This window comes from Globicephala melas, chromosome 4 (genome assembly GCF_963455315.2).
Source record: "Globicephala melas chromosome 4, mGloMel1.2, whole genome shotgun sequence".
NCBI classification, from domain to species: domain Eukaryota; kingdom Metazoa; phylum Chordata; class Mammalia; order Artiodactyla; family Delphinidae; genus Globicephala; species Globicephala melas.
The window spans coordinates 44,924,234-44,941,517 of NC_083317.1; the positions used below are offsets into that span (position 1 = coordinate 44,924,234).

Consider the following 17,284-nt stretch of genomic DNA (forward strand, 5'->3'; position numbering starts at 1 on the left):
TAGCTCTTTTCCTTCTCTTGTGTTTCCTGCCTAGAGAAGTTCCTTTAGCACTTGTTTTAAAGCTGGTTTGGTGGTGCTGAATTCTCTTAGCTTTTGCTTGTCTGTAAAGGTTTATTTCTCTGTCAAACCTTAATGAGATCCTTGCTGGGTGGAGTAATCTTGGTTGTAGGTTTTTCCCTTTCATCACTTTAAATATGTCCTGCTACTATGTTCTGGCTTGCAGAGTTTCTGCTGAAAGATCAGCTGTTAGCCTTATGGGGATTCCCTTGTATGTTATTTGTTGTCTTTCCCTCAGTGCTTTTAATATTTTTTCTTTGTATTTAATTTTTGATAGTTTGATTAATATGTGTCTTGGCATGTTTATCCTTGGATTTATCCTGTATGGGACTCTCTGTGCTTCCTGGACTTGATTAACTATTTCCTTTCACATATTAGGGAAGTTTTCAACTATAATCTTTCAAATATTTTCTCAGTCCCTTTCTTTTTTCTCTTCTTCCTCTGGAAACCCTATAATTTGAATGTTGGTGTGTTTAATGTTGTCCCAGAGGTCTCTGAGACTGTCCTCAATTCTTTTCATTCTTTTTTCTTTATTCTGCTCTGCAGTAGTTATTTCCACTATTTTATCTTCCAGGTCACTTATCCATTCTTCTGCCTCAGTTATTCTGCTATTCAAACTAAGAAGCTTTTGTAAAATGAAGGAAACCATCAACAAAATAAAAAGACAACATACTGAATGAGAGAAAATATTTGCAAATATGTCTGTTAAGGGGTTAATATTCAAAATATATAAAAAATGCATACTACTCAAAAACCCAGTTGAAAAATAGGCAGAGGACCTAAATAGACATTTTTCCAAAGAAGGCATACAGGTGGCCAACAGGCACATGAAGAGATGCTCAACATCATTAATCATTAGGGAAATGCAAATCAAATCACAATGAGATATCAACTTACACCTGTGAGAATGGCTATTGTCTAAAAGACAAGAAATAACAAGTGTTGGCAAGGGTATGGAGTACATTGTTTGTGGAAATGTAAATTGGCATAGACACTATGGAATTCCTCAAAAATTAAAAATAGTACTACCATATGGTCCAGCAATTCTAGTTCTGGGTATATATCTGAAGAAAATATAAACATTAATTTGAAATGATATATGTACCCCAGTATTCATAGCAACATTATTTATGATTGCCAAGATATGGAAGCAACCTAAGTGCCCATCCATATGTGAGTGGATGAAGAAGATGTGGTCGATATATATTGGAATATTACTCAGCCATTAAAAAGAATGAAATTTTGCCATTTGCAACAACATGTATGGACCTTGAAAGTATTATGCTTAGTGAAAGCAGTCAGAGATTGAAAGACAAATATTGTATGTTTTCACTTATATGTGGAATCTAAAAAATAAAACCAATAAATGAATATAACAAAACAGAAACACACTCACAGATACAGAGAACAAACTAGTGGTTACCAGTTGGGGGAGGAAAGGGAGAACAGGAAAAGTAAGGGAAGGGGATTAAGAGGTACAAAATTCTAGGTATAAAATAAATAAAATACAATGATGTAATGTACAGTACAGTCAATATGGCCAATATTTAACTTTATATGGAGTATAATCTATAAAAATATCTAACCACTGTGTTGTAAACCTGAAACTAATATGTTTTAAGTGAACTATGCTTTGATTAAAAATTTTACAGGGCTTCCCTGGTGGAGTAGTGGTTGAGTCCGCCTGCCGATGCAGGGGACACGGGTTCGTGCCCTGGTCCGGGAAGATCCCACATGCCACGGAGCGGCTAGGCCTGTGAATACATGACAGCAGGACATTCACAATTGTCAGATTAAAGAATGGATTGTAAGTTTGTTGCTAAGCCAGCAGAAGATATGGTTGTCAAACTTTACTGAGGTGTCAGAGTATATGAGACTTTGAGCAGTGATGAGTGAGTTTGGTCAAAATGTTGAAATCATGCACACAAGCCATTTTATGATGAGTCTATTCTTCAATTCTACGTTGGAAGATAAAATGTCTTGCTTACTTTTTCCATAAAATGAGGGGATATATATACATAAAGCATTTTTTATGAAGTAAGTGTTGTGGAATACATTTTTATTTCTAATGGTCTGAATAAAATTATATTTATTTTGCTTCTTACACAAAAGAAGAGTTTCTAAGAGAACAAGAAACTATCAGTTAAAGCTATCTCTGTCAGTTAAATCCCACAAAAGAGTATTTTTTCATTACAACAGTTATTTATAATCCAAATACCATCACCAGTTGTACTTTAAAAGTTGTGGTTCAATCCTTCACTGCTCTAGATAACAAAGTAGGCATGCTGTTCCAAATACGATGGGTACCTAATTTACTCTATGGTGAGAACTCAAATTATGGATAGGAATGGAGCTAAGCCTTAATTTTTGGCTCTTCTACCATATGACCTTCAGCAAGTGTTCCAGGTTCTCAGATCTACATAAGAAAGTGCCCCCCAAACTTGGGGGCAGCTTCACTAGGGCCTGGAGAATCTACATCCCAGGTAGCTCACTTACCTGGCTGACAGGGTGGTGATGGCTGTCAGCTGGGAGCTCAGCCACAGCCATGCACCAAAGGCCTAAGTTCTCCACCTGGGCCTCTTCATGGCTGCTTGACCTTCCCCTTGGCCTGGTGACTAGCTTCTAAAAGTAACCATTCCAAAGGAACTCACTGTAATTACAAACACACCCAGATTAAGAGGAGAGAATGTAAACCTGAGCTCTCTATGGGAAAGAGTATCTATGAGACATAGTCAGAAGCCAGTGTAGGGTGGGAAATACTGTTGGAGCCATTTTTGGAAAACACAATCTGTCATAGAAACTTACTTTATATCTCTTAACTTCAGTTTCCTCATCTTCATGATAATATGCTAGGCACGCTTCTGATCACTTTACATGAATTAATTAATTAAATCCTCACAACAAGCTCTCAGTTAGGTGCCCCATTTTACAGATGAGAAAAATGATGCACAGAAAAATAAGTTGCCTGAAGTGAAGGGTTAGTAAAATACAGAAGCAGAACTCAAAGCCATGTAATCTAGTTCCAAAGGCCATATCCTTTGTAGCTAATTTTTGTAAGAATAACTAAAAAACCGTAGAGAAAGTGCTTTGCACAACATCTGACTCATTCCGAATGCTCAATGATTATAAATGGTTTTGCTGTAGGTGTTATTACTAATACATAGTACAGTGAATCAAGGGGTGTTTTCTCTTTGGCAATGGTTTTACTTATTCGGAAAAGTAAATTTACTCTGACTTAAGGAATATGCAAAAAAGGAATAATGAAAGACAAAGTTGGAAACTGTCATTACTGGATGTCTAGAAAAAATAGTGAAATAGGAATAAGAATCTCCGATGAGGGCCTCAAAAGTTAAATAGCATCTCATTTCAAAATACCTGAAAATATGATAGACTCAACAAGCACACTTTTTAAAAGGACTGTTAAATAGGAAGGAAGTAGTATTAATGCAGGCTTAAGTTTGGTTGACTAAAATATACCTAGGAGCACCAAAGTTAATAAAAATAGCATTAGGAAATGAATGATAGAACAGTTAAAAAGTGATATGTATTTTTAGAAAAAAATATGGTAGCTTTTTATGTTGTGCCATTATTATTACCAGATTGTATTCAAACTGGTAATAAAAATGAAAAAGGTGTCTAATCCTAAAACCTGCTAATATAAACCTTTGGTCTCCATACCCTATCTTAACCTCAGAATAAAAACACTGACCTTACTCTCACACTAGAGACACCTTTAGAATTTTAATTTTGCATGTCACCAGCCTCAGACTCCTAAAGTATTTCTGACATTATATTCCAAGTAATGCTCTGTTGTTGACACTTGTCCATCTCTCAAATAAAAGCACTTTTTGAAAATTATCTTTAACGTATAAATCATGAATCTGTGAATGAGAAAAAATGGTGGAAGGTAAAACTAAGATCTAATAGATCCACTTTATGCTTGTTAATGGCAACTTACTTGGGTTTGCCAGTATATATCCCTGTTTATAAGTTTTTGTGTCACATAGTAAGAAAACAAACAAACAAAAAACGGTATATATCTTCTAGGTTGGTGTCCTCTCTTTTACCTAACCAAAAATTTAAAACTGTTTGTCTGAGACCTGGGTGGTAGTCTTTTGGTTCAGTTATCGAAGTCTTTGATATGTTAAATAGAATCAGTTCCAAGGATGTGCAGTTTGGGAGCAAGCCCAGGAGTTTATAAACAAGTGTGTGGAATTGCTTTCCTGAGCTCCTGTGTCTCCATGTTCTTCCCAGTACTTTCCGAATCTCTATGACTCCTCTTTAAGGTCCTTTGTGTAGAAAGACAGCTGGGGCTTTATTTGTTCCCCTCTGCTGTGCACTTCTGCAACTGGATCTACATCCAGGACCAAGTGAGAGGAGGACAGAGAGAAAAAGAAATGCAGTGGGACTCTACCCTCTCAGAACCACAGCTTCAGTGAAGGAAGAGGAAGTTTTTTCTTTCTTGAGAGTTTTGGCTCCTGTGGGCTCCCATTACTGACCACCACCACCAGTCTACCGCATGATTACTTGAGGGTTGGGCATGAGAGAACAGGAGAAAAAAAAAGAGAGAGAGAGAGAGAGAAAGAAAGAAACAAACAAAGAGGGAAGGGATTTCCACATTCTCTCCTGAGCATTAGGAATTCCATTTCCCACTTCCAGAGCTAAAGTGAGCTAGAGCTCTGACTGTGACCTGGTGGCCATTTCCAGGTTTCCAGACCACTCAGTCCAGGCTCCAGCCCCAAGCACTGGGGAAAAGAGGAAAGAGGGAGGGAGGGAAGGACGGCAAATTCGTTGCCAGCTAGGTAGTACTACAAATTTTGGTATTTTCCAGTATGCCTTCTTCTACTTACTTTTCAGAGTCCTCAGATAGGGGGTATTGTGCCCAGAGTTAACAGATAAACAGGTAAAAGAGGATGTGGTATTCCATACTTTTCGGAGTCCTTTCCTCTGATTCTTTAGGGTGAAAGTCATGTAACCTACAGTATATTTTTGTAGGTAGGTCTGATTTTTTTTTCTTTTTTTTTTCTTGGCACGCGGGCCTCTCACTGCTGTGGTCCCTCCCGCCGTGGAGCACAGGCTCCGGATGCGCAGGCTCAGCGGCCATGGCTTACGGGCCCAGCCGCTTCGCAGCATGTGGGATCTTCCCGGACCGGGGTGCGAACCCGTGTCCCCCGCATCGGCAGGCGGACTCCCAACCACTGCGCCACCAGGGAAGCCCTGATTTTTTTTTTGAATTTGCTTATTCAAGAGAAAGTCTACTTTAACATTTGTCTGGTGGAAGTAAGAAATTAGAATTCATAACAGGACACTTTTATATACATTACCTTCATGAGGACTTCATAGTAGCTCCCCTGCAAGGAAAATTAGGTTGAATATTTTGAAGCACAATCCACAGTTTATTATTAATAAACTTGTATTTGGCCTTGAGATTTTCCTTTGGTAAGTTATTAATAGGTTATTCTCAAAAAAAAATATTTATACTTATTTACCCTTAAGTTTTAGGGTTTTTTCCTTTTTATTTTTTGATTCTCCAATCTTCTCTGCCTTCTCTACTTACATGACAGCACATTTTAATTTCTATAATTGTAGAACAATATCTAGGGAAATAGTAATGATACTGCCTATCCCAGTTTATTAAATTTCCTGAGTTCTAATGTTTTGAGAAATGATGCACATCACATATTTTACTGATAAGTCATTCAGGTTTATCTAAACTTACAGACTATTGAGCATCTATGAGGGAAAAGCAGTCAATTATATTAATATCAGTTCCTGTCAGACAACACACAGTTCAGTATTTCATCAGCTGATGAGAACCGCACAGCATGATATACCAACTGGGATTTATCATGGTCCTTTGTCTTAAAGTTCTCTGATAATAAAGATAAACCTAAAAAAAACATTGCTAGCAGTATATAGCCTAACAATTCAATTTTTAAAATAAAGTATGTGTAGAACAGGTCACACATTCCTTGATTTTGTTTTAGCAGACATAAATCTGTGTGTGTGTGTGTGTGTGTGTGTGTGTGTGTATAAAAATACTTTCCAGCTATATTCCAGTCAATACCCAGAGACTTTAATTTTCTGAGGACAATGAAATTACAAACATTGATAGGGGAAATTATATGGCAAGATATGTACTTCATTAATATTTGTGGTATTTCAATAACTATACTCATGTGTGTGCCTTTAATACATGCTTTTCTATAAAAACTACTTTGTACTTTTTAATGTATAACCCATGTTTTATCATTATTTTAGGCAACCACTTAAAATTCCTCAAATCATAAATGTATTTTTTGAAATAGAAAACTGTGTTTTAACTTAGATTATTTATTATGTAATTTGATGAAAATATTTATATATTTTACATTTTATAGATCCCCACTACCAAATTACATTGTATTTGTTTTTCTTTTTATTTAATTTTATTTATTTATTATTTTTGGCTGCGTTGTGTCTTCGTTCCTGCATGCGGGCATCTTCTAGTTGTGGCAAGCGGGAGCTACTCTTCATTGTGGTGTGCAGGCTTCTCATTGCGGTGGCTTCTTTTGTTGCGGAGCACGGGCTCTAGGCATGTGGGCTTCAGTAGTTGTGGCTTGCGGACTCTAGAGCGCAGGCTTAGTAGTTGGGGTGCACGGGCTTAGTTGCTCCGCGGCATGTGGGATCTTCCCAGACCAGGGCTCAAACCTGTGTCCCCTGCATTGGCAGGCAGATTCTTAACCACTGCCCCACCAGAGAAGCCCTGTATTTATTTTTCTAGCATTCTTGCTACTTTTATCATAAGTACATGACACCAGAAAATTTAAAAATCATTTCATATATATCATAAATAATTTGTTTGTAATTTCCTTATTCTCAATTAAATATACTCACTCCAATTATATGATTAGAAAGTTAGTAAAGTCTAAAATTCTTTAAACATAGTTGATTGAACATATAGATTTAACTCCATTTCCTCAGGAAACTTCACCAAAATGAGTAAGAGAATATAGAAGGTTTACACTAACAAGGGCAAAGTAAGGGAGAAGAAAATACATCACGTGAGAAAGGTCAACATGTCAACAAAATTGCAGAAAATGAAAATCAAATGAAGAAGTGGGTCACTTAGCAATGGAACTTGGTATGACTGCCTGTAGGAAGAGAAGCTACTTTCACTTTGTACTGTTCTGTTGGGTAAATGCCAAGGAATGGAATTGTCAGAAGATATGTATATGTTCCTCTATAGTAGATACTGCCAAATAGTCCCCCAAAGTGGTAGCATCACTTTCAACTAAAATGTAGAATCACTGTAGATCTTCTTTATCCATTCATCTGTTGATGCACACAGATTTTTTCCATATCTTGGCTATTGAGAATAATGCTGTAATGGACATGGGAGTGCAGATAACTTTTTCATATCCTGTTTTTATTTCCTAATACCCAGAAACAGATTGCTGGGTCACATGGTAGCTCTATTTTTAATTTTCTGAGGAACATCCATACAGTTTTCCATATTGGCTGCACCAACTTGCATTCCCACCAGCAGTACACAAGGGTTCCCTTTTCTTTACATCCTTGCCATCATGTATCTCTTGTCTTCTTGATAACTGCCATTCTAACACTCGTGAGGTGATATATCCTTGTGGTTTTCATTTACATTTCCCTGATGACTAGTGATATTGAGCATTCATGTTGGACATTTGTATGTCTTCTTTAAAGAAATGTCTGTTCGGTTCCTCTATTTTTTATTTAACTGTATGTTTTTGATTGTTGTTGCTGTTGTTGTTATTGAGTTGTGTGAGTTCTTTATATATTTTATATTTATCAGATATATCAGGTATATGGTTTGCAAATATTTTGCCCCATTCTATAGGTTGCCTTTTCATTATTTTTATTGTTTTTTGGCTGTGCTGAAGCTCTTTAGTTTGATGTAGTCCCACTGTTTATTTTTGCTTTCGTTGCTGGTGCTTTTGCTGTCATATTCTAAAAAAATCATTGCCAAGACCTATATCAAGTAGCTTTCTTCTAGAAGTTTTACAGTTTCAGGTTTTATGTTTAAGTTTCTAATTCATTTTGAGTTAATTTTTTTTTTTTTTTTGCGGTACGCGGGCCTCTCACTGTTATGGCTTCTCCCGTTGCAGAGCACAGGCTCCTGACTCGCAGGCTCAGCAGCCATGGCTTACGGGCCCAGCTGCTCCATGGCATGTGGGATCTTCCCAGACCAGGGCACGAACCCGTGTCCCCTGTATCGGCAGGCGGACTCTCAACCACTGCGCCACCAGGGAAGCCCTTGAGTTAATTTTTGTGAGTGGTGTCTGGTCAAGTCCAAGTTCACTTTTCTGTATGTTGTTATACATCATTTATTGAAGAGACTATCATTTTGCCATTGAGTATTTTTAGCTCCCTTGACCTATATATTTGATTGTTTATGTAGGAGTTTATTTTGGAGCCCTCTATTCTGTTCTAGTGGCCTATGTGTGTATTTTTATGCTGGTACCATACTGTTTCCATTCATATAACTTTGTAGTATAGTTTGAAATCAGGAAGTGTGATGCCTCTAGCATTGTTATTCTTTCTCAAAGTTGCTTTGACTATTGGGGTCTTTTGTGATTCCATAAATTTTAGGATTGTTTTTTATATTTCTATGAAAAATGCCATTGGAATTTTGATAGGGATTGCATTGAATCTTTAGTTGCTTTCGCATAGTGTGGACATTTTAACAATATTAATTCTTCCAATCCGTGAACATGGGGTATCTTTCCATTGTTTTGTATTCTCTTCAATTTCTTTATCAAAATATTGTAGTTTTCTTTGTACAGGTCTTTCACTTCCTTGATTAAATTTATGCCTAAGTATTTTACTGTTTTTTATGCTATTATGAATGTGACTTTTATGCACGTCATTAGAAAATTGATACAAAAATATATATAACAAAAATGACAAATATAAAATTAATATTGCTAATAAATAGCACTTATATTGGGTTGGCCAAAAAGGCCATTCAGGTTTTTCTGTAAGATGTTATGGAAAAACCTGAATGAACTTTTTGGCCAACCCAGTAAATTAATAGAAGATAAGCAACCAATAGAAAAGGATATAAAAGGCAATTCATAGAAAAGTATAAACAAATGACCAATAAAAATATGAAAAAAAATGTGGAGCATTAGTGGCAATTAGGAAACTTCATTTAAAGTAATAATATTTAACTCCACATATTGTCAAAAGGTAAAAGAGTGACTAACATTAATTATAGGGATTAGCAGGGTGAAAGATTAGGGTGCTCACTTACATTATTGTGCGTTTTAGAAATGTTTAGGAATGTAACATGGAAATGTGTGTTAAAACAAATAATAAACATACCCTGGCCCAGAGTGCCTACTCTTGGGAACTGAAATATAAGTATCATCATGGGGATGTTTACTGCAGCATAGTTTATAAAGTATTTCTTCCAACTGGGAGATTGTTGACACATATACTACAAATATATCACAGTGACTTAACTACAACCATTGACCTGGAGAGATTTCCATGTTATAATTGATAACTGATGAAAACAATCTAAAATTTATTGATATTATCTCAATATTGAAAAATCAATAACACTAAATCCTTCTGTTCATAAATATGTAAACATATATCTACACAGCAGTGTGTCGACATTTTAGGAAAATGATATTTGAAGAGGAAAGAAGGAAGAAAAGGTGGTAATAAGCCAGATTTCTAAATGACATTTTAAAGTAAACGTTCATACAAAAAGAACATACATGTTATGATCTCATATATATATATATATATAGTCATGAATGTTTTGAATATAGAAATATAGAGAAATTGAGAGGTACTAAAATGAAGGTTTAATCTGAAAGTCGATATCTGAATAGCTCCTTCTAAAAGAAAACATTAGAAACCACTGAATCAGATAATATTTTACTTTCCATGTGCAGTATTGATATATGTTGGGAAACATTCTTATTTTTGGTGGTTTGTTTTTTGGAAATGAAGTTCACATACCCTATAAACAGAGAAATAAGGAAGTGGTAGAGAAAGAAGGGGTGAATAAGAAAGTAATTTAAAAGTTCTCAAGATGTAGGGACTGATATCCCATTTTTAACAAATACAAACAAAACCTAAAAGTACTAACTAAAAGATATATAGCATGCTCATTCTATTTACAGAATTATAGTGATCTCATATTAGACATTAGTGAATTAATCACTTGTTTATTCACTCATTCAACTTTTCAGGCATTTATAAAAACTTAAATGTATACTCAAAATATGCTAAAGCATTGTAGATATAAGAATGGTAAGGCCCGTGTCTGGCTTGTGGCAGTTACAAGAAGTTGAGGTGATAACATGATCAAGTAGTTGTATAATATGATTCAGGCTAAAAACAGAAGTGCATGCTGTATACCATTGGTGTGTGCTATATAAGAAGAATGTTACTGCCTACAACAGTGGTTTTCTAACATTTTAACAGCATCATCATTAATGTTTAAATGAAATTGTAGACTAAACCCTAATATTAAAATAAGGTAGTAATTTAAGAATCCAAATACATTTTATAAGTTCAAAATTTTAAGGTTTTCAAGGGCAATTTTGAGTTAACAAGCATTTGAAATCAGGGATAGACTTGAGAGTTGCTGCAACAATATCCAATTTGTATTTGTAGTTTTGCAGTAGGCAAAAAAAAAAAATTCACATGGATAGTAATTTTAATTGGAAAGATTTTGTTTCAATTGGAATATTAAAATAATCATTCTTGAGTTGTAGTTGAATCAGTTTCAAGATTTTTACTACCTGCTTCCATCCCTTACTTACAGTAATGCAACAAGCCAAAAAAAAATCTATAAATTTGTAGTGAGATGAATTATGCCATGATCAGAACATGCACTGAGTAGACACGCATTATCTTCTGCAGGAATTTAATTAGCAGAGTACTCACATGCTGTCCAATTCAATAAAACAAATAAGTACCAAGCACCGACTTTATGACAAGCACTGTGCCAAACTGTCCTTGTGGCACTTACAGCCATTAAACAAATAACTGTCAAGGGATTACTAACATGGAAAAGGCACAGGTGCTTAGAGAAACTAGTCTAGGGAGTCAGGTAGAGCTTTCTTTTTTTTTTTTTTTTTTTTTTGCGGTACGCGGGCCTCTCACTGTTGTGGTCTCTCCCGTTGCGGAGCACAGGCTCCGGACGCGTAGGCTCAGCGGCCATGGCTCACGGGCCCAGCCGCTCCGCAACATGTGGGATCCTCCCGGACCGGGGCACGAACCCGCGTCCCCTGCATCGGCAGGCGGACTCCCAACCACTGCGCCACAAGGGAAGCCCAGGCGGAGCTTTCTAAAAGAAGTGAGACTTGAAAGATGACTAGGAGTCAGCAAGATGAGTGGGTCGTAGGGTGGGGATAGAGAGAAGAGATTGTTCAACAGAGGAAAAGGCTCAAAGCAGAACAAAGAGCAGAGTAAACTCAGAAATTAACGGAGTCCCTCAGCAATTCATTCATTCATTCATTCATTCATTTGCCAAATACTCATTGAGGGCCAAGTAATGCCTGATACTGTTCTAGGCCCTGGAAACACTTCAGTAAACAAAACAGACCAAAAAAAAAAAAATCTCTACCCTCATAGAGCATACATTTTAAGGGGAAATGGCTTAAAAAATTAAACATATCGAGTGTCAGATGTTGTTAAGTTCTTTGAAGACAGGAATAAGAATGGAGAGTAATATGGATTACTCGGGTAGGATGTAGCAGGAGTTGCAATATAAAAAGGGGAATCGGGGAAGGCTTTATTAATACGGTAATGTTTGAATAAAGACCTGATGTAAGGGAGGGAGAAAACCATACAGACAGCTGGTTAAGGCCCAATGGCAGGAGAATGCTTTGGATGCCCAAGATTCTGAAGGAGGCCAGTGTGGCTGCAGCAGACTGCTTGATACAAAAAAAGAGGTAGAAGATGCAAAGCAGGGTCACAGGGAATGGATGGGGAGCAAAATCATGCAATGCGTGATAGGCAATTAATAGGGCAGTTGGCTTTACTCTAGGAGAGTGGAAAGCCATTGGAAGGCCCAGAGCCCAGTGATAAAATGATCTGATGTATTTTCTAAGATCACTGCCTGCTGAGTTGAGAATAGACAGAAGGGCAAAGCCTTAACAGAGGGAGTTCGAGAGGGAAGCAGCTTTATCTGATGTGGTTGGAACTGTAGGCAGGGTGAAGCCATGGGTGAACTGTAGGCAAGCTATGGGTAAACTTGTAATCCAAGGTAAATATTTTAAACTTTAATGTAAAGATGATGGGAAGTCATCAAAGATTTTTATACAAGGAGATGTAATGAACAGATTTCTGTGTTCAAAACTGCACTATCCAATACAGTAGCCACTAGCCAGCCACATGAGGTTATTGCATGCTTGAAATGTGGCTAGTTTTAATTGGAATGTGCTCTAAATATAAAATATGTATCAGATTTCAAATACTTTTTTTCCTTCCTGAATATATAAGCAGAAGCCTTACTCATAGATGCATTATTGTTAAATTAAGATTCTTGTTTATTTTTACACAGAACATTTTGTGAAAATGTGTTGAGTTAAAATACACAGCTTGTTAAAATATTTTTTAACATAATATTTGTCACTGGAAAATTACACTTCTTTTATTTTGTATAACAGTTTTAATTTAGAAAGTGTCCAGCAGTCATTTCTTTGAGACTAGAAACAATTAAACCCCCCACCATTCAGGACCCCGGATGTGTAGCTTATAGTAGGATCCTTTTTTGTAGGATTTCCATTCCTATGAAAATGTTCAGTGAAAATGACAACATGGATTTTAGTGAATAGAAAATGAGGTTCAGTGAAACATTTGATAGCATAACTTTAGTCACTTACATTTCATTTTCATTATGTTTTGTGAAAATTTAGTCATTAGCCTACAGTTTTCATGATTTTTGTCATATGTGCATAACAAATATACCTTATTTACTTGATATTTTGTCTACCTACTTTTAAAATTAAATTTTTAAATGAATTTATTTCAATATAATAAATAGAAAATTGTTTGCCACAGAAAAATAAAAAATGATCTTGATAAAAATGAAGCAGTGTTATCAAACTATAGCTATGTCCTGCTACAATCTGAGTCTAAGGCCAGCTCTCATTTTGTTCAAAAAATATTTAGCCTGGGGCTTCCCTGGTGGCGCAGTGGTTGAGAGTCCGCCTGCCGATGCAGGGGACACGGGTTCGTGCCCCGGTCCGGGAAGATCCCACATGCCGCGGAGCGGCTGGGCCTGTGAGCCATGGCCGCTGAGCCTGCGCGTCCGGAGCCTGTGCTCCGCGGCGGGAGAGGCCACAACAGTGAGAGGCCCGCGTACCGCAAAAAAAAAAAAAAAATTTAGCCTGTAAGGAAGATGTTAAAGATATACCCACACTACCCTGGGACTTTCTCCTTAAATACTCAGAAGAGCTGAGGGAGAAATGGAATGGAAATCAATTTTAAAGGGTGTGATTCAATGTTATTTAATGCCATCTCCCAGAGCTACACAATTGTCTCCCTTAATGTGGGCATTCCCATACATTGGTAAGCACTGTTATTTTGCATAGTTTTGTTTCAAGTATGCCTTTTAAAAGTAGCAACCTCAGCTAAAATATGAGGTCCCCATTGGGTAACTTATTTTGAATTACTAATTTCATTCATTAATATTAGCATGTATTGACTTTTCTGTGTATGTGTGAACTGAACTCTGACATCCAAAGTGTGTATAAGTTAAAATATGTTGTACACATACAAATAAAATAAGCGATAATAAAAAATATTGTTTTTCCTATGTTCGCAGCTTGCAGACCAGGATTCTATAAAGCATTTGCTGGCAACACAAAATGTTCTAAATGTCCTCCACACAGTTTAACCTATATGGAAGCAACTTCTGTCTGTCAGTGTGAAAAGGGTTACTTTCGAGCTGAACAAGACCCACCTTCCATGGCATGTACCAGTAAGTCTGTCCATTTTTCATTTGAAAATCCTGTTTCCAACCCTTTTGGTCTTTTTATTCTAAATTAAAACAAAAAAAAAGAGACTATACAAAATCCTATGCCATCTAGGCTATTTGTCTTTGATAATAGTCAAGGAAAAAGTTTCTGTCTTTCTTAGCATAATTGCTTTTCAGCTGCTTGCAAAGAATGTATTTATTCCTCAAAAATCACATTGATCACTGACATGCATATACCAACCTTGATTTGGAGGCCCTGCAGAGTTTTCCTAGGCATGATCTGTCCTTAGGAGGTTAAAGCAGTTTAAGGTTTTTTGAGGCTCTATAAGCAAAACTTCTGTTTTTTGTTTCAACCCTTGAACTTTTGAAGGCACATCAGTTTAGGACCATCAAGTTTGCTGTGTGTGGGAGCTTCAGTATGGAACTTTGAAAGTCATTGTGCTATCGTTATATAGAAAAGTTCGAGTTTTCCTTGACATTTGTCTTTAAAGGAAGATATTTTTGACTTTGTCCACATTTCACCTCTCACTTTCTAATTTTGGGGTTGGAACCAATAGACTATTAAATCTAAATGGGAAGGTCATTTTAATGCATGCACCAAGAATTTTAAATTATTTGTATTCTCCTATTATTAAAGTATCATAAATTATCTGTACACTATAAAAATTAAAGTGAATATATTAATGCATTGCTAAGGTATGCAAAAGTAAAGTGTCACCTCTTAGTTATAAAAGTCTTGTTAAGTACATCAATAAGATACAGTGAAAATTTGCCTTCTTGTTGATGATTTGGTGCCAAAATGTTGCTTATCTTATGTAATTCCATACTGGCAAAAATGGATAGAAAATTATGTAATGCCACATATTCCTTAGAGACAGTGGAGGTGTTCCATTTATTTTAACTGATGCAGTTTATAGATTTGTATACACTACTACAGACTTATAAAATGTAAAATATTTTATAGAATACATTTAATAAAAATACAACACATTCATTAGTAGATGTAATTTTTGCTTTCTGACTCTTAAGTGCTGAGTGACTACTTTCTTCAAAAAATTGTAGCCTGAGAAATTGCTACCTGGATATTATTTTTTTCTAGTAATGTATTCTAAGTTTATAAGTAGGAAAAGCAAAATTCTAAATATAATTTCTCACCTAATTGTGGAAATAGTTTTGAACAGGAAAAGGTTTCTATTACTATTTATATGTAATCCTTTTTGCACAATTGCTGTATATTATTATATTATATTTTGGACAACATGCTCCAGCTTAGGTAGATGGTAGTGTTTCCAATGGCTACAGTTGTGCCAGGCAAGAATCCCTGAAAACCTACATCAGAAACTAAATGGACTTCCAAGGAGAGTGATAGAGAAGAATCTGCTCTTTTTATTTTCTTAGAAGGCCATAAATAGACGATTGACAAAATGAAGGAATAAATTGTTTCCCATCAATATAACCCTTCAATGAGGTGACAGAGTAGGTAGTTGATGAGGTTTAGTTCTTTGGAGTGAGAAACTATTAAGGAAATAAATATGGGATATAATAAGGTCTATGAACCTCAGTCATTGTTGAATCTGATATGTGTACTTATTAGCTTAACATTTTATGTTTCTCGGATTTTCTCTCTTTAAAAAAAACTTTTTTATGCTTGGTATTGTAAGTTATGTTTGCAGTTATGCTAGCCTGCTTTAACTGTGCCAAGTGGAAGCAGAGAGGTTTAATTCTGGTCATCGCTGAGCAGAGCTTTAGACAGGGAACAGCATGCTGTATTGCCATAGGGATTAAAAGAGAGAACTCCAAAGGAAGGTGAAAACTTTTGTCAGATCTCCCCTCATCCAGCCACAGGAAAATCCCCTCTCAAGGCTTCTCTCTGCTACTTCCTTGAGGACTTCTTTTCCTTGGTTTAGCAAAAACTTAGCATGGTGTGCTAGTAAGTTCACCATCTTTTAGAGTCAAATTATCTGAGTGTAAACCTTGGCTTTGGTACTTACTAGCTATGTAGCCTTGGGCAAATTATTTAACCCTTTAACCTCTGTTGCACCATTCTTAGTGTTAATAACAGTACCTACCTCATTCTGTTGTTATTTATAATGATTAAATAAGTTAGTATTTGAAAAGAGCTAAGAAGAATACCTGGCACATAGCAGCTGCTATATAATTGGTTGATACAGAAAGCTCTTCTCTCACAATTCATTTTGAAATAATATTTGATAAGTTAGTATTCAAGCTGTTAAATACTTTATGTTGATAGTATTATGCTGGACTCACAGCTTCCATCATCTACATTCCTACAAATTGAAAGAAATAATGTACTGAATTTGTAAGACCTTTTCACAAAATATATTAAGTCCTCTACCTCTATGCATACCTAAGTAAAGTTTTTTGAATTATACTCTGACTAGATGAGAGACCCTAGCAATTATTATAATATATGCAGAAAAAGCAAGGACCATAAACTCCAAAGCATCATACTTCCTAAAAATTGGAAGATTAGATTGTTAGGGAAGAAAAACCAGGAAAATGGCAAGCCAAGAGGTCATTGAACAGTTAGAGTTAAGAGGACCAAGGTAACTTCACCAAGATACAGAACTTTTGAGACCAAGGATCAAATAAGCAGTCAACCTTTCTGTTTTTCATTAACCATAAACAATAGCCAAATTCTAATAGATTTTTAATAGATGGAAGCTCCCTTAACTTCTAGATCATGTGTCTCTGAATAAGCCATTCTTTATCACCTTTATTCCAATAATATATTATCTAAAGGTCAGAATTTGTGTCAGGTAGACAGTCACATCACTTTCTGCTGTTTTTGACTTAGCATTTGAAGCTATGCTTTCAGAGAATCTTCCAGGCATTTAAAAGGAAGCTTTTTTTTTAAACTTGGTATCAGGGGCAGGGAGATTTTGAATGTTTGGGTTTAAAAGAAAATGGAGGACCAAAATATTGAAAATGACTAACTAAGACATTTGGCTAGTAAATGGCCTAGTAGGGAAAGAGCTCCTAGATAGGTATTGTATGTAATCATATGAGTGATTTGATTCTAGGACCTCAAGAGATCTTTCCCTGCTCCTTAGCACTGTCATCAAAACAGCAGCAACCCTTAAGTTTCTGGTACAACAAAGCATGTGACTTCACCATTAAGAGTTTTATAATTTCTTCGCATTTTTCACTGTAGAGATAGGTGTTTTTTTTTTAAATTTCATAATCTTGAGACATATAATATACATGATATAATCACATAAATATTTTCATTAAGATTTT

The 17,284-nt window shown here is 35.9% G+C and overlaps 1 protein-coding gene across 9 annotated transcripts in view; it reads left to right on the forward strand.

Annotated features, from left to right (window-relative positions):
* EPHA6 (EPH receptor A6) overlaps positions 1-17,284 on the forward strand; it is an 867,394-nt gene that overhangs the window by 332,368 nt on the left and 517,742 nt on the right. For 8 of the 9 annotated variants that reach the window (XM_060297939.1, XM_060297942.1, XM_060297943.1 and 5 more), the window contains exon 4: positions 13,871-14,026. The exons of the other annotated variant lie outside the window; for it this stretch is intronic. In XM_060297939.1, coding sequence (XP_060153922.1) covers positions 13,871-14,026 — 156 coding nt within the window. The remainder of the gene's footprint in view (positions 1-13,870; positions 14,027-17,284) is intronic. 9 annotated transcript variants of the gene reach the window in all.